Raw genomic sequence first — 19,192 nt, 5'->3', positions numbered from 1 at the left:
AAAATGGCTCAAATGGCTCTGAGCACTATGGGACTTAACTTCTGAGGTCATCAGTCCCCTAGAACTTAGAACTACTTAAACCTAACCAACCTAAGGACATCACACACATCCATGCCCGAGGCAGGATTCGAACCTGCGACCGTAGCGGTCACGCGGTTCCAAACTGAAGCGCTTAGAACCACACGGCCACTGGCCAGCCTCGTGACAAGCCTTTGAAACTGAATGGAAATGACAGAATAGAAGGATGAGACTTCTAAGTAACTATTATGCCGTCGCGTAATCGATGAGTGCTGCAAATTTTCTACGAAATGATATTTCAGTACTATGAGGAAATAATTTAAAGATTTAGCTGACAAGGAAACAGCAAAAAATTACAAGGATTGACAGACAGGACACGCTGTGCACTTTGTATTAAGTTTGCAGAAGCACTTGAAGAAGTAGGTGGTATGAACAGTAAAATTCCTGAGTTGCAGTATTCCACTGTCAGTTGCAACTGTTTCCAACGGAACTGAACAAAGAGTATGGAGACATCATATATTACTGAAGACGTTGGTTAAGTCAAGAGGCATGCCTGGAACGACTTTCCGATTTAAAACCCGCTATTGCTGAATTATAATTCTGTCAGAGACAGCAAAGGACCTGGAAGAGCAGTTGAACGGAGTGGACAGTGCCTTGAAAGGAGGATATACGATGAACATCAACAAAAGCAAAACGAGGATAATGGAATGTAGTCGAATTAAATCGGGTGAAGCTGAGGGAATTAGATTAGGAAATGAGACACTTAAAGTAGTAAATGAGTTTTGCTCTTTGAGCAGCAAAATAACTGACGATGGTCGAAGTAGAGGGTATATAAAATGTAGTCTGGCAATGGCAAGGAAAGCGATTCTGAAGAAGAGAAATTTGTTAACATCGAGTGTAGATTTAAGTGTTAGGAAGTCGTTTCTGAAAGTACACTCCTGGAAATTGAAATAAGAACACCGTGAATTCATTGTCCCAGGAAGGGGAAACTTTATTGACACATTCCTGGGGTCAGATACATCACATGATCACACTGACACAACCAGAGGCACATAGACACAGGCAACAGAGCATGCACAATGTCGGCACTAGTACAGTGTATATCCACCTTTCGCAGCAATGCAGGCTGCTATTCTCCCATGGAGACGATCGTAGAGATGCTGGATGTAGTCCTGTGGAACGGCTTGCCATGCCATTTCCACCTGGCGCCTCAGTTGGACCAGCGTTCGTGCTGGACGTGCAGACCGCGTGAGACGACGCTTCATCCAGTCCCAAACATGCTCAATGGGGGACAGATCCGGAGATCTTGCTGGCCAGGGTAGTTGACTTTAGAGCACGTTGGGTGGCACGGGATACATGCGGACGTGCATTGTCGTGTTGGAACAGCAAGTTCCCTTGCCGGTCTAGGAATGGTAGAACGATGGGTTCGATGACGGTTTGGATGTACCGTGCACTATTCAGTGTCCCCTCGACGATCACCAGTGGTGTACGGCCAGTGTAGGAGATCGCTCCCCACACCATGATGCCGGGTGTCGGCCCTGTATGCCTCGGTCGTATGCAGTCCTGATTGTGGCGCTCACCTGCACGGCGCCAAACACGCATACGACCATCATTGGCACCAAGGCAGAAGCGACTCTCATCGCTGAAGACGACACGTCTCCATTCGTCCCTCCATTCACGCCTGTCGCGACACCACTGGAGGCGGGCTGCACGATGTTGGGGCGTGAGCGGAAGACGGCCTAACGGTGTGCGGGACCGTAGCCCAGCTTCATGGAGACGGTTGCGAATGGTCCTCGCCGATACCCCAGGAGCAACAGTGTCCCTAATTTGCTGGGAAGTGGCGGTGCGGTCCCCTACGGCACTGCGTAGGATCCTACGGTCTTGGCATGCATCCGTGCGTCGCTGCGGTCCGGTCCCAGGTCGACGGGCACGTGCACCTTCCGCCGACCACTGGCGACAACATCGATGTACTGTGGAGACCTCACGCCCCACGTGTTGAGCAATTCGGCGGTACGTCCACCCGGCCTCCCGCATGCCCACTATACGCCCTCGCTCAAAGTCCGTCAACTGCACATACGGTTCACGTCCACGCTGTCGTGGCATGCTACCAGTGTTAAAGACTGCGATGGAGCTCCGTATGCCACGGCAAACTGGCTGACACTGACGACGGCGGTGCACAAATGCTGCGCAGCTAGCGCCATTCGACGGCCAACACCGCGGTTCCTGGTGTGTCCGCTGTGCCGTGCGTGTGATAATTGCTTGTACAGCCCTCTCGCAGTGTCCGGAGCAAGTATGGTGGGTCTGACACACCGGTGTCAATGTGTTCTTTTTCCCATTTCCAGGAGTGTATTTGTATGGAGTGAAGCCACGTATGGAAGTAAAACATGCACGATAAATAGTTCAGACAAAAAGACAATAGCGGCTTTCGAAATGCTGAAGATTAGATGGTGACTAGAAGATGGGATCGGTTGGTAGTACATGGTCTGAGGCATCAAGGGATCACCAATATAGTATTGGAGGGCAGTGTGGATGGTAAAAATCGTAGAGGGAGACCAAGAAATGAATACACTAAGCAGATTCAGAAGGATGTAGGTTGCAGCAGGTACTGGGAGATGAAGAAGCTTGCACAGGATAGAGTAGCATGGAGAGTTGCATCAAACCTGTCTCTGGACTGAAGACCACAACAACAACATTGCTGAACTTATGAAGGAAAAAAGAGCACAGACTGTACACTGCCCGCAGCACGATAGTGTAAGGTGAGAAACAAATCTGATTTGATGGCGGTGAATTGAAAAAAATCGCATTATAGAAGGGAATATTCTGACAAAAAACACAGCTAACCTCACTGGCATTGAAGGAAACACCAGGTCTGAAGAATTCATTGTGGTCTTGAAAGAATTACAAGGAGAGTTTTATAAGCGTTTTGAGGAAATTGCCAATATTACATTTATTTTCAAGGTGTTTTCAAGACAATCTGCAGTTTAATTCCTGTTTTAAATACAAATCCTTTTACATGAAAATAGTCCAGGGGTCTAGATAGTTTACCTCAGGCAGAGTTTCCATGTGTTCAATATAAGCTTGCATATGTGCTAGAACATTTCGATCAACATATGTATGTGAAAACCATTTTTCGATTATGAAAAATTTATAACGTGGCAACCAGAGAGCGAAAATCGAGCCTAAAATTAAATACTGATAATTAGGTTTTTATGTATTTGTTGAGAAATGGGAAATATAAAACATAAGCAGTGCGACTACATTTCCATTTAAATGGGGCGTGTTCGCGGTTTCCCCCTCCTCACGCTCAGGCAGCGTGCCATAGCAGTTGGGAAAATGTGCAGCCAGGCTGCTATGATACTCGAGCCAGGGCGCAGCTCGCGAGCCGAATTCTCGGCCGCCCCAGTTGTAAACCCACTTCTTGTATCGTGTTCGGGAAATGGGATTGTTTACAGCAAGACAGGAATCCGAGGGAGGGCCACGGACCGTCAGCATGCCGGCCATAATTGCGGCCTGTCTTGATGTGGCAGCACAGGGCAGCACATCGACACTGGTGCACCCTACAACACTGGACACGTCGTCTTTACATATGAGTCTTCGTTCTGGGTACATCATCAAGGCGATCTCATCCACGTGTGTAGGTTTCGAGGAGAACTAACGTTGCCAGATTGCATTCGTAATTGTCAGACGGCCAGAGGACTGTTCATGGTGGTGAGGGGTGCCAGTGGGCGCAGTTACGGTCTTTTTCATGCAACAGGACAGGGTGTTTTACTGAATGTTTGGTCTAAATCCAATAGCAGCACACTTCGTTGTTAGTATCATCACATTATCAGTCAAGTCAAGCTTACGGGTTAACGATAGAATATCACTAAAATTAAATGCAGACTAGGTAAATTTACTGTTCACTGTTCTATGACACTCGTATATGGAAACACTAAAGATAAATACAATGTAGACTTTACTGCTTAAGATTTTATAAAAAAAATGTTTTGGATTATGAAACTTCCTGGCAGATTAAAACTGTGTGCCCGACCGAGACTCGAACTCGGGACCTTTGCCTTTCGCGGGCAAGTGCTCTACCATCTGAGCTACCGAAGCACGACTCACGCCCGGTCCTCACAGCTTTACTTCTGTCAGTATCTCATCTCCTACCTTCCAAACTTTACAGAAGCTCTCCTGCGAACAAAATTCCCTCAGAATCACCCGATTTAATTCGACTACATTCCATTATCCTCATTTTGCTTTTGTTGATGTTCATCGTATATCCTCCTTTCAAGGCACTGTACATTCCGTTCAACTGCTCTTCCAGGTCCTTTACTGTCTCTGACAGAATTATAATTCAGTTCTGCAGGTTCGCAGGAGAGCTTCTGTAAAGTTTGGAAGGTAGGAGATGAAATACTGGCAGAAGTAAAGCTGTGAGGACCGGGCGTGAGTCTTGCTTCGGTAGCTCAGATGGTAGAGCACTTGCCCGCGAAAGGCAAAGCTCCCGAGTTCGAGTCTCGGTCGGGCACACAGTTTTAATCTGCCAGGAAGTTTTATATCAGCGCACACTCCGCTGCAGAGTGAAAATCTCATTCTGGTTTTGGATTATGTTGATCACTTCATTTTATACAATAACATCTATAATTCAATGTTTATGTGAGACCGAATATACTGTAGACTAGGCTTAGGCATTATATACGACACACTTTCATTTACTGGTCATGGAACAAAAACCTAATTTTCATAACAAGAAAAACTTGTAAGTTAGGAGTTATGCAAAATAATATAGAATGTACTGGTCTTCGAGGAATATTTTATATACAATTTGCGCAGTACTATAGAACTCCATATGAAAGAAACTCGAATGCAATATTGTAACACAGACTTTTACTTCAGAAAGGAACATGTTTATACTACTGGAAAGCTGTTTTGGTGCTTCACGTTCCCTAGTACAAGTACTTGATATATCAATTGAACTCTTATGTACAATATATACAATACAGCTTTACACTTTGTAAAAGTGAAAATTAGGTATCACATACTGAGAGTCTTTTGTACAATAGCTACCTAAGCAATAAATAACTAGTATTAAGAGATGAGACTATCCCGTTAAGGATGAAGTTTGAGCAAACTAGCACAGTGGAATCCCTGGTACAATATATACAATACAACTTTACACTTTGTAAAAGTGAAAATTAGGTATCACATACTGAGAGTCTTTTGTACAATAGCTACCTAAGCGATAAATAACTAGTATTAAGAGATGAGACTATCCCGTTAAGGATGAAGTTTGAGCAAACTAGCACAGTGGAATCGATTTATGAACCGAAATTGTTCTCACCTGTAAGTAGGTGTTGTATGTAAGATAAAGCCATCGTGATGTCATAAAATTCGTACTGTATATGTAATTACAGGGCGCGAAAACATGGATATATGTGCATTATTTTTAGAAGAGAGGCTTAATTTTGTGAACTAATTTTGCAAATATAAATACTAGCTTCAGAATTTTCTTAACACTTATGAAAATATTCGGAAGAATAATTATCTTACTTCATTCGGTCATGATCCAGAAACGTATAGCTATTGTCTTTTTGTATTATAAAAATGAAAGTTTTTCTGCTAGTGTTTTGAATACATTGTCATTTTAGTTCCTTCTCCTGCAAGTGCGATATAAATGACAACGTGAAGAACGTCTCAGGATAATCAAAACATTTGGTATCGAAGTTTGAGTCTCTTTGAAGGCAGAGATGGAAATCTCATTTCAGTACACTCGCATTCAGTTTGTTGTGTATTTGACTACTTTGATTTTCATTTTTCTCTACGACAGATGGCTTCAAATATGAAACGCTACCATTTTCCCCAAATTCTCTTGAAAATGTCTATGGAGAGGTAGAATTTTGTAGAGTTATATTGTGTTTTACCTCCAATCTTTCATGCCATACATTTTGCAGACATTATGGGTATTAAGGTAGTAGTTCTCGTAGTAATAAGTTCACGAAAAACTTGTAATTTCAGCAAGCATCTTTTGTTCAGGTTGAACACGAATTGAAGAAAACATTATCTGTTATTATAAATGGCACGATACGGTAAACGAAACATAAGCGGTTGTTGATCCTACGACATGATATTCTGAGGTCGTCTGCGTGTACTAAACACGGAACAAACTTACTAAATGTTTAAAATAGGTCACAGTTCTGTACGGATGCATTCTCTAACGAATATTCACTTTAGTCCTTAACTGTCTGTTGCACGTATTCGTTCGCACATCGAAGATACGATCCGCTGATGATGTATTTCGCAGACGAGGACGAAAAATTGGGATTTTCCAAACAATCCATGACATAATTGCATGGATAATTTGAATAAGCTAATAGTTTTGGCAGAAAAGTATTACATTTACAAGTAGATATGCAACACAGAGTATACATCAGAACATGATGATTTAGGGAATGTGTATTATATGAAGCTTGATGAGTTATGGGTGAAACTGGCGATTCGGCAATAGGAACTGTTTACCGGATTGTCGATTCAGTTTTTCGGTTTTTCACATCATGTAAAAACCAGTTCTGTTTTTCGCTTGCTAGAAAATGCTATAATGACAGCTTATTCATGCACTAAGTTATGAGCGAGGAGATGTGGCGGAGAACCGCTCGCTTTGGGATTTTTACCGCAGGCACCTCAGCGCGACATTTCTCGTTCGCAGTATTGACAGTGGTGGCCTCGTTTCGCGGATTGTGGCGTTTCTCAGTGTGAATACATATTTGAGTAGACAGCCTGTTTCAGCTTTACAGCCATCATCAGACCTTAGAAATGCAACGACACAGAGATCGGGTAGCCGCAAACGACTATGTATCGTCAGTGCCGGTGCTTTTTCAGTATTAAAAGATGACTCTTCAATAAAAGATGACAAAGACTGAAAATTTTACAGATTATTAAGATATTAGTGTTACTGGTGTCTTACAAAGATTAGAGCAATTTCCTTTAAAGGTCTCTTTATTCCTTCCTTTGATGATGTTTAAAATCCTTTGTTTATGAAAGACCGAAGGATAGTGTAATCGGATTGATTCTCATGTTTGAAGCCGCCTGTATAGACGTTCAAGGAAAGCGACATAATTGCATCATTGTTAGTCATGTCCTAAAGTAGGTGGCTCTTGACACTTCCTGGCAGATTAAAACTGTGTGCCGGACCGAGACTCGAACTTGGGTACCTCAGTTGGTAGAGCACTTGCCTGCGAAAGGCAAAGGCCCCGAGTTCGTGTCTCGGTCCGGCACACAGTTTTAATCTGCCAGGAAGTTTCATCTCAGCGCACATTCCGCTGCAGAGTGAAAATCTCATTCCAGGTGGCTCTTATTTATGGGACATGTTGTGCTGTACGAAGTAGTAAGTTGTTACCGCAGTGTTATGTACAATGTCACAATATTCTTCCCTTGTAATTAAAATGTATAGTTATGTAATGTAATTCTTCTGTCATGTAACGGTATGGAAGTAAATGTATAATATGGCCTCATCAACGTAAGTTATACGTGAATGAAATAAGGTGATACTGCTAACTACACACAACTTCGCTGACATGTTTATAATCCCTCTCTGTATAAATTGGTTTTCTGAAACCATGTTCCCTATTTAAGAAAAACTAATCATTTTTTGTTCGTATTTATTGCGCTTTTATACAATAACCTCTTGTATTTATAAGCTTGTGTGTGCAGTTATAGCTACAAACCGTAAATTCTCTCTCTCATCTATCGTCCAACAGAGTAATACATGTATCAGAATTCTGTTACATACATTTTTGTTTCTAGTTCCAAGAATCAGACTTAGTGAACTGAAAATAATTTGGTAAGTCTCGCGACTGGTTAACTTTAATGCTACCGAAAAACTGCAGTTTGTTCTACGACAGGTATTGGTTATAAGTTGTTTCTACTCTTTATGCTGAATTCATGCTAACGCGTTTGATATTCACGTGAGATCGGACTAGGTTAGGTGAGCATATACAAACAAGAGCAGTCACAATGCTCACATTTCTGAGTCTTGTAAAGCTCTTTGTGGTATTATGAATATCTGAACAGGATGATGCTCGAACTAAAAAGAAAAAAAAAATAATAATCGGTTTTCAGTAATGAACTAGATATATACAACAGTGTATATAATGCTCCAGTAGGACAGCGAAATAAAGTGAACCCACATTATTAAATGATTTATGCTCGTAAGATTTTCATGATTTAAAACTATTTTGGTTAAAAGAAGACATAAAAGTAGTATTTACGTTATAAACTTCACCAAACGAAAAATTCTAATCACGGAACTTTCCGTACATATCGAATAACATGTATTACTAAAAGTGCACCTGGTATGATCGTTTCCAGAAAGTGGGGTGGTACTGAACTGGATATCTTCTATATAAATAAGAACAGAGTTAACTAAAAGTCGGAAGATAAAATTTATTACAGTCTTATACCATATGGTGAGGTGTGAATATTACAAAAGGAGATAAAGTTAAGAACACCACAGTTATTCACAACAATCGTGTAAGACTGAAGGAGACATAAAATATAGGTTGAACGAGAGCCAACATTATTCTAGCATCTTCTTAGGGTACAAATTATGACTCTGCGACTAAATAAAAGGCTGTCTGGTTTCCACATGCGTTTGTTTTCTTTTTCGAATTATCCTGAATGACGATTTAGTGTGTTCCTTATCATATTTTTACTTCGATGGAACTGTTTGATTCTTCCATATAGTCCAGGATGTCCTGTTTATGACAACTACATGTACATTTCGCACATACACTTCGCATTTTCGCCAGCGTGTTTTTAGAACGTGTATTTACTCTTTCAAATCCACAGTGCCGAAACTGCGAAGTGTAACTCTGAAATGTGGACGCAAATGTGAAGAATAGCACATCTGTGCTGTGTAGAACAATCAAACATATATCTATCACAGTGCATGTAAGAAAATGAGCATATGAAATCACCACTAAAGGTATTTCGGAAGTGAAATATGCACAGCTCGTTTGGAAACCAAATCAACAGCCGTTTATTTAGCCGTAGAAAGGGAATCTGTGCACTAAGAAGATACTAATAATCCATCTCGCAACTAAAATATAACAGAAGATGCATAAAGCAGTTTTTCTAAAGATACGTAGGAACCATTATCCTACAGGGGACAGAAGATATGCAGTAACACAAAGCAAGAGACTGGAATCAAAATTTGTAGTTAAAGTACCAAAATCACACACAACAGTAGGTTTTATAGGAAATAATATAGTGCAATGAAATCAAAAGGGGCTTCTGTATTGTATCAAAAACCTGTCGCTGATCCTTGGGCTACTGGCGTAAGACCACGAGAGGTGACTTCCAAAATCGAAAGCCAGGGTGTTCTCGTCGCCTTGGCTTACGTTGTCCACAGCCAAGCTACGGGAAAAAAGAACAGAGAGGCCATGCCAATGATGCAATAATGTATCAACCAACTGCATCACAGATCCATCACCAACACGTTCTCAATATTGCGGAAGAGCTGAGAAACAGAAAGTCCTACTGAAGTCTCATCAATCCCCAAAATCGATCTCTGACAAAGAATGTACGGTAATAGTTGAGACTAGTTTCTTTCGCTGTTCATTACTTTCTGAAGTGTAGCCATGTTTACGTTATTCATTCAATACCCTGTAACCATTACGTATAACATTACATGATGTACATTTATAGTATTAAGGACTTGAGTGCTTGAGTGAAATATGCTGCCATAGATAACCTGCAACGTCTGGTTATTGAAGCGGCAGGATCTTACTGTTTATTTACATCTGAATTGCCAGTGATGTACAGATAATCGAAGTGCAATACAAATAAACACTGTACAAACTATTGCCAGTTCCACGCCAGCTTGTATACGCTTCGCTAGTAAACTCACATTAAAGGCGGATTTACAAGACCGTTGAAACAAACATTCCAGTTTGTACGTTACCGAAGTCCGTAGGGGACAGTTCAGTTTTATGGCAACAGAGCATTGGTGAGACAGCGTCGACGTATGGAACGGAAGAAGGTGTGGATGCACAGAGTGGTGGTGGCCTTAGGCCACAAGGGTGAAGAGGTTTCATGGAATAGCAGCGATTGCTCACTTGTGTAACTGTAACGTCCTGAACTTGAGTAATTTTCGTGTCAGTGACGCACTGGTAGCGAAAGTATTAGGTCTACAACTTTTCTTCCGCCGTTTGCAATAGACGGCAGTAACGCCAAGTGGGGTTCAGATGGTTGGTCATAGGTGTGATACAATAAGCTTAGGCATCTGTAAACATAATGCCATAAAAATATTAGTCGATTCGTGATTGCATCATAAGGTTATTCTCGATTAAGTACGTCAATTTACGTATCCATTTCTCGCCATTTGAAGGAAGTTTTAATTTTCTGCTTCAACATGAAGAAATCTGCGGCTGTGGCTCTTAAAATGCTGGGTAAGACCAATGGTGAGGGAACTATTAGTGGAAGAACGTGCAGAGAATGTTTTCAACGCCTTAAGAACGGTGATTTTGATGTCGAAGACCGGCATGGCGGGGGAGGACAGAACGTTTTCGTAGCTACTGAAACAGACGAAGACAGTCACAGGACATCATTATCGAATGCAAATGATGCGTTCGAGCCCAGCACTGAAACACAAACGGCCACAGTACAGCGATAGACACGTAAAGGTAATTTTGCAGCAGGTCAGTGCTCGACCCCATGTCGCAAAACCCGTCAAAATATACATGGAAACGTTGAAACGAAAAGTCCTATCCCTCCCGCCGTATTCTCCATACGTTGCTCTCTCTGACTACCGCCTTTTTCGATCAGTGGCATACAGTCTGGCTGATCAGCATTTCCGATCATATGAACAAGTGCAAAACTGAATCGATTCGTGGATCCCCACAAAAGCCGCCCAGTTCTTCCGCCACGGGATTCGTATGCTATTCGAAATATGAGAGAATGCAGTGGCCAGCGATGGGCAGTACTATGAGTCATAAGTTTTTTGTAAGTTTTTCACAATAAAGCCCCGAACTTCGAGAAAAAACGGCGGAAGCGAAGTTGTAAACCTAGTATATTTGTGCTTAAATTGCTCCCCTTCACTGGTGAGATGTTAAAACATATTAATTAGTAATGGAAGTCACTCACACACCAGATCGTGTCTCCTCTGTATAACTACTAGCCTTTTAGTGTTCCGTTGCTCAGTCGCCAACGTCCTTGCCGCAGTGGTAATACCGGGTCCCGTCAGATCACCGAAGTTAAGCGCTGTCAGGCTGGGTTAGCGCTTGGATGGGTGACCATCCGGTCTGCCTAGTGCTATTGGCAAGCGGGGTACACTCAGCCCTTGTGAGGCAAACTGAGGAGCTGCTTGATTGAGAAGTAGCGGCTCCGGTCTCAGGAACTGACTTACGGCCGGGAGAGCGGTGCGCTGACCACATACCCCTCCATATCCGCATCTAGTGACGCCTATGGGTTGAGGATGACACGGCGGCCTGTCGGTAGCGTTTGGCCTACATGGCCTGTTCGGGAGGAGTACCTCAGTCGGAAAAAACGGGAGCCCTCTAGGATCACTTTGTTGTATGTCTGTCTGTCTAACTATTAAGAACCCTTCTCTCAGGGCGGGTCGACGTGTCAGGTTGAAATTTACGTCACATACTAAGGCCTATGGTCCCTTGGCCGTGAAAAAATTTAAATTTCTATGTCAGTGCAGTCGAAAGATACGGTCATTTATGTCACATATTTTGATACTCGTAATTCACTCATCAAAACCCATAGGTTACTCTCCGTTCACCTACAATCATGAAATTTGGCAGGAAGCAAGAGTAAAAATACAAGTAAAGGAAAAAATTCAAAAATGGTTAACTCGAAATAATATCACAAAAAAATATTTTCTTATCATTTATTATTTGACTGCCTGTCAGTGAGTCTGTTACGACCCCTTTTTCTAAGGAACATGTCGACTATCAAGTTGAAATTTATGTCACATATTGAGGTCTATGATCCCTTGGCCGCATAAAACTTTAACCTTCAAAGTCAATGGAATCAAATTTTACGGCCATTTATGTCGTATATTTTGATATTTTGCCAATATCTATTTCGGTAACAAGCAAAATCTGTCGAAATTCTCAATTTCCGGGATGGATGAACCATGAATATGTACAAATAAGTTTGTACGGAACCTTCCGTACGCGAGTCCTACCCTCACTTACTTGGATTTTTTTTTATAGTACCTCACTACATTAGCTTGCAGATTGGTACTAGTGAACTCTCCTTCAACTCATTTGAACGTTTTCTGTCGCAATTTTTAGAGATATGAACTCGCTACAGCCAGCAGTGTGTCTGCTGCTGACTGAGTAAGCGTTTCAACGCTTAATAATACTTAAAGAGAATTTATTGATATCGCTCTGAAAAATTTATCTTTCATTGCCTGTTGGATAGACTAAACGGTTGCAATTGTTAGGCAGTGAAGTGGCTCCATCGGGCATCGGTGCCACCAATTTCTTCGACTTTCGTTTCGGTGGAAACTACACAACGCAGGATGAAACAGGTCGTAATTGACACGAGTCACTCTTTTACCGCCACTAGAGCGACAGGTCTTAGCGAGGGTTCCAGGATCAGAGGGTGCGTCTGATCTCCGACAGCGTGGTGCTGCCCGGAGAGCGCCTAATGAAGATCACGTCACCTACAATCCGGCACGAAACACACTCTCTCGCGAGGCTTGCGAAGTTGGAAGGAAGCAGGCTAATACGATGACGTGCTTACATGCGATGATCATTCTACTTTTCTATAACAACGTTAGAGATTTTCCAGTGGCGTTATGGAATCTTTTCGAGCATCGTCTTACACAAGACATCGCCTCTTAAAGGGAGGCTCTGGTCGAGAGGCACGAATAAAGGGTCACGTTCAGAATTCTTTTCACACAAGGATAGTTTTTATTACGATCGTGGTTTTACCACCTTATTATACATACATTCGTGTACGAAAAACTTTTTTTATCTCATAACAATTAGGCGGCTGCAGCCCTCCACAAAGTATGCTCCTCGTGGCGCGTCCTGGTTTGCGCGAAACCTTGTACAGACTCATAGCGATTTCCGACACTCATAAAAATAGAAACCGCTTAAATCAGGATGAAACTTGGGAGCCATGAAGATGGGGTTTTGAAAAATATTTCGGAAAAAGCAGCTATTTTAAAAACATGTCAATGGTTTGGCATGTTATTATCAGTTCAAAAGTTTTTGAAAGAGTGAAACTTCCTGGCAGATTAGAACTGTGTGCCGGACCTAGTCTCGAACTCGGGACCTTTGCCTTTCGCGGACAAGTGCTCTACCGACTGAGCTACCCAAGCACAACTCACGACCCGTACTTACAGCTCCAATTCTGCCAGTACCTCGTCTCCTGTGAGGACGGGTCGTGGGTCGTACTTGGGTAGCTCAATCGGTTCACAGTCTGCGTTCGGCAGGGCAGCAGTGCGCACCACGCTCGACCGTCCACGCCGCCGCGCGCGTGGAGTGTTTTGTTTACTTCCTCGTCACAGCGCTTCTCAGTCGAACACGCTCTAACGGCCAACTCTTACAGGAAGAACACTCTTAAGTTCACCTCCTCAAATGAATACGCACGACCCAAAGCACTGGCCGTCGAACGCTTCCTACCCGAAGACGTGAAGATCCCTCGTGACGAACTCATCGGCATACACCTATCGATCATTAGCAGCGTCGTTTATGTTAAGATGACTTCCGACGCTGCCTGCAACGAAATTATTCAAAGGACGCGACATGGACTAAAATTTCAGCACTCTGACGGAAACGTCGGGCCTGTGGATGTCGACCATGCAGGACTTGGCCTTCGGACGATCCGTGTATTCGAACTGCCTTTCGAGGTGAATGAAGATGAAGTCAACGCGGCGCTAAGCCCTTTCGGAAAAGTCCAGAGCCACGTAGCTGAGACATGGGCACAGTTTACGACGTATACGGTGCTTAATGGTGTGAGACAAGTCCGAATCGATCTCAAACGGCACGTTCGATCGTACATTTCTATCGACGGCTGCCGTGCGGTGATCATTTACGACGGACAACCCCGAACATGTTCCGGTTGTGGCAAAGAAGGCCACGTCCGTTATGAATGCCTGAAACGCCGCATCAGACAACTAAGACACGACGATACGAACACCGACAGAACCACAACCACCCTTCCAGTCACCCATGCGGCGACACTGCACGTCCAGCCCTCACAAGACGCCGTTGATGAGCGTCTCTCTGGACCGATACACCTGGAGGCGTCCCAGCACCTTGACACCGGCGATACCGCCCGTGAGCATGTCCAACAGCCGGACACACCCCCGCTAGACGATCACAAGGATACCAATGAGAGTGTTCTGGAGAATGACGACCGCATCACAGCACCGGCAGCTTTTGTACCGGAACGACGTGAATCACTTCCTTCCACAGACACCGGAACTCATTGCCGATAGCAGAAGTCGCCCAAACGACGAAAAAACGCCGCAAGACATCAGAATCGACCATTGAGCCACCTCCGCAGGACGAAGAGATGGCACATCACTCTGACGGAGAACACGATAACACTTTCTCCTCTGCCATGGAGACGCGTCATCCGCAAGACGGTGAACCGTCCAACAGAGATCGTGCGTAAGCCCCGCGCCCAGAAGCCATGGAACACAGCACGCCTGTTGTCACCGACGCAATTGAGTCGACTCGGCCAGCGCTGCCACCTCTCGTCGATGTCAAACCTGTCGGACATTTTTCATGGGCGGATGACACGGATTTCCTACCTCCATCTGATGCGGAAATGAGATCTGTTCCTCCGTTAGCCCAACACTAAAATGGGGTAAGTTTCTACGGCGACTCCTGAGAGTTCTATGGACTTCCAGCATCCATCACGGCAACCTTCACCAGCTACGAACCTATCGGCAGCACGGATCTCCCATCAGGCGTACCGAATGGCTACTATCAATACTAATCATATTGGCTCCCACGTTAAACTTCAACTGCTCCGTGACACGCTAAGAGCAGCGGACATCGACATCGCCCTGTTACAAGAACTGAGGTCAGCAACTTGGACTGGGTGTTATGGATATGAGACGTACGCCGCCCCTGCAGCTACGGAACACACAGGTGCAGCTATCCTCCTACGAGAAGGGATTGCAGTTTCTGATGTCACATACCTCCCACCGGTGCGAGGGGTGGCCATAACAGTTGAAGGAATCAAAATCATAAATCTCTACGCCCCATCGGGCACTGATACACGGAGGTATCGCTCCCACTTCTACGCAGAAGCCGGCCGATGTGGCTGAGCGGTTTTAGGCGCTTCAGTCTGGAACCGCGCGACCGCTACGGTCGCAGGTTCGAATCCTGCCTCGGGCATGGATGTGTGTGATGTCCTTAGGTTAGTTAGGTTTAAGTAGTTCTAAGTTATAGGGGACTGATGACCTCAGATGTTAAGTCCCATAGTGCTCAGAGCCATTTGAACCATTTTTTTTTCTACGCAGAAGATATCACGCCTCTATTCCTCGACCGATACGATCATCTCATCGTAGGTGGAGATTTCAACTGTGTTCGCGAGCGCACAGACCAATACCCCCATTTCACCACATGTCCGGAAATTCGCTTCCTCGTCCGTCGTCTTCGTCTCCTCGACACTTGGTGAGTGGTACACGGCGACCGCCCTGGGTATACACACATCACGAGCCACTCCGCCAGCCGACTTGATAGAATGTACATCTCTGACGCTCTAAAATCAGTTCTCCTCGACGCGGAACGTTGGCCGTCTGCCTTTTCGGATCATGACATCTACATCTGTACCATGAACCTACGTCGACAATCTATATGGCGCAGTGCAGGACCTTGGAAACTCAATGTCACGCTACTGCGGGACCCTGAATGTCGACAACAGGTCACCGACACGTGGCACACCTGTGTTCAACGCATTATGCGTTACGAGACCACACTGCAGTGGTGGTTGCTGTGGGCCAAACCGGCCATCCGACGCACATTGACACACTATGGCAGAGCCAAAGCCAGGTGGAATCACCACACAACTGATTTCTACTATAGCGCTCTACGTGAACTCATGGATCATCCTCCATCCCCGGATCGTCTAAAAGAAGCTCAACGCATCAAGGCAAAGATTTTAACCTTGACCAGATGCCGTCTAGAGGGAGCCATTGTACGAGCACGCAGCCAAGATAGGATTAACGGTGAAGAACCTTCTATGCATCATATTGTTCAAAATGTTCGTCGACGCCGACAGGCTTTAATGACAACTTCAGACCTACCTGACAGACGACGGCTGACTTCGCAAGCTACCATTGCGGATGCATTCACAACGCACTATAGACTTTTCTATCAAGAAGTACCAGCCGGTGTGGAGGCCATTGCTGAGGTTGCCCAGGAGACACTTGGTACTCTAAACGCAGCAGCTGTAACCCTCCTGACTTCTGAAGTGACCACCGACGACGTCTAAGGTGCTGTGGCGCTGTTCTCGATCTCCCGGCCCGGATGGTTTACCTCACGAATTTTACAGAACCTTACAAGATTTGATGTTGCCACGATGGAGGGACATGTACTGGGAACTTTTGTCCGGCGCGGCGAACCCGCCACCAATGTTCATGGAAGGCTTACTTGTACCAGTCCCGAAACCAGCAGGAGGAACACGACTCGACACTTATCGGCCGATCACGTTACTCAATTTCGACTTCAACATTTTCACACGCCTTCTAGCAGTGCGACTAAAACATGTCTTACGAGACATTGTTTCCCACGAACAAACATCCGTAGGCGGCGATCGTAATATACAGACAGACCTCAGTGAATATCGAGATGTGATCGCTGTGGCCACACACTCGCGACTGCCGGGCGCTTTAATCTCCATCGACTTCAAACAAGCGTTGACCGCGTCAGTCATGCATTCCTCAATGCAGTGATGGACCGCATGGCAATTCCCCCGACGTTCACGCAAGTGATTATGCGGCTCCTTCGTGGAGCAACGTCCAGACTTCTCGTCAACGGCAGACTGACAGAACCTATACGGATTGAACGCTCAGTACGGCAGGGTTGCCCCTTGTCGACGGTGCTTTATGCCATTGCGATTGAACCACTCATTTGCGGATTACGACGACGTTTGACAGGTATTCCACTCCGGGATCATATGTTCCGCTGCCGAGCTCACGCGCACGACTTGGCCCTCGTCGTACGTTCAGCGGCCGACGTACAAGCTGCGATGCAGTGGATTCCCCGTTACAGTGCAGGGGCAGGGAGCGCTATGAACGTGGCAAAATCATGCGCCATGAAGATCGGCCGCGGCCTTCCCGCAGACAGCGTAGTCCCATTTCGACTGGTAGACACCCTTCATTGTCTCGGATTAGTGTACACGTGAGACATTCGCTGCACCTCGGCGATCAATTTTCGGGCGCTACTGCAACGCATCCGGGCCAACATACAAAATCACATACTACGCCCGCTAAATATGTGCCAGGGAGGCACATTCATCAATGCCCAGCTGGCAGCCCGGATACCCCATATAGCGCAGATTCTGCCCATCACTGCGACAATGGTGGCCAGATTACAAGCGGCTTTCGGCTATTTTATTTGTTCTGGACGCATCTTCAGAGTCCAGTATGAAGCTCTCACCTAACCGAAGCGGGACAGTGGCCTCGATCTGGTTAATGTGAGAGCCAGGACTACGGCACTTTACACCAATACTATGCTCCAGTTATGGAAAAGCCAAAATGCTAGTTCAATCCCGCGTCCGGCCATCCTGATTTAGGTTTTCCGTGATTTCCCTAAATCGCTCCAGGCAAATGCCGGGATGGTTCCTTTCACAGGGCACCTGTCCTTCCCTAATCCGATGAGACCGATGACCTCGCTGTCTGGTCTTCCCCAAAACAACCAACCAACCAACCAAAATGCTAGTTTTACTGGAATGTTGACCACCGAGCTCGCACCTGTTTCGAGACGCCCACCGGCGTCTCTGGCACACATCCCACCTCAAATGTCACATATCGGCCGTTTATTTTTGGAGTACAGCTACATATGCACCGAGCTCCCCACGACCAGGAAGACGACCACCCGCGACATCTATTGCCTTCTCCGAAAGTCTCCACCCCGCAACCCCGTCGAAACACGTCACCCCCAGGTTTCATGGCCTACAGTTTGGAAAACGATCCACCAGTCTGGCGTGAGGTCAGTCGCTTGACGGCGCGTTTCGGTGCGGGCCCGCCCGTTGCCGGCGCGCCGTAAGGCACGGAAGCTCGCATTGGAGCGTATCGCTTTACGTCGAGCGTGCCGCGGCCGTCCTCACTCGGGGAAGTGATGCGTCTCTTACAGCCTCTCCTTCCCAAGTGGCTCTTTCCGCCTTCCCGTGGTGCCAGACGTCAAGCTCGGCATTCTGCCTTGCGTCAAAAGGGAGAGCTGCGACCCAACCCGATGCGAAAGCGAAGGGTGCGTGGCACAAGGGGAGCTGTGTCGAGGGACCGAACATCAGTCCCTTTCTGTTCGCAGGGTACAGACCAGCACGTGCCCTGCATGCCGGCGATCTCGTTTGTCGGCGTGGGATCGCGGCGCGAGTCGGCAAGGGTGCTTCGCCGCGCCCCTGGGTAACCGGGGCGTGTTCTGCCAAACTCAGGAGGTGGTGACATCGCCTGGGTCAGGTTAGATGGGTCCAGACCGCCGAACGTCTGGGGGATCGGCGCGCCACCTGAGTAGGAGTGGGTCCTTGGCCAGATGGTGGAAACTCGGGCAAGTAGGCGGCGAAGGGCGAGAGGTGCATCCGCCTCTCCGGAGTGCGGGATGCAGTTGCCGAGGAGCGTCGCGTGAAATCGTCGATGACGGGGACACCGACGAGGACCAGTGCACTGGTGACGGTGCGCTGAACCTGGCAGCTCGGAAGTGCCCTTGACCTAGGGGCGAGGTCGGTGGGTGAGCTGCAGAAGTCCCCCCCCCCCCCATGCCAGAGGAGCCGGTCTGGGGCAAGAGACGGGCTCCCACCTCTCTTTTCATCACTCGTCAATCATGGCTACTAACGAAACGAGTGATACGTGTGCGCCTCAACGAGCTTCCATTGCGCCTGATCCCTCTCCCCAGGACGAACAGGGACAGGCGAAGAATGAAACAGTTATGGAAAGATATACTCGAATTGCGTCGCTCATGGAGCAACAAATTAAAAACGGCAAGATAAGCCAAGCTGGTCTTGC

At 45.9% G+C, this 19,192-nt stretch overlaps 1 protein-coding gene across 1 annotated transcript in view; it reads right to left on the bottom strand.

Moving 5' to 3' along the window:
* LOC126159020 (uncharacterized) overlaps positions 1-19,192 on the bottom strand; it is a 514,849-nt gene that overhangs the window by 287,501 nt on the left and 208,156 nt on the right. Inside the window, exon 15 of the mRNA XM_049916483.1 lies at positions 14,217-14,326. Within this exon, the coding sequence (XP_049772440.1) occupies positions 14,217-14,326 (110 nt within the window). The remainder of the gene's footprint in view (positions 1-14,216; positions 14,327-19,192) is intronic.

Source organism: Schistocerca cancellata, chromosome 2 (assembly GCF_023864275.1).
Source record: "Schistocerca cancellata isolate TAMUIC-IGC-003103 chromosome 2, iqSchCanc2.1, whole genome shotgun sequence".
Classification (NCBI taxonomy): domain Eukaryota; kingdom Metazoa; phylum Arthropoda; class Insecta; order Orthoptera; family Acrididae; genus Schistocerca; species Schistocerca cancellata.
Note: the sequence above shows the minus strand (reverse complement) of the source record. Positions and strands in the feature narration are given on the sequence as shown.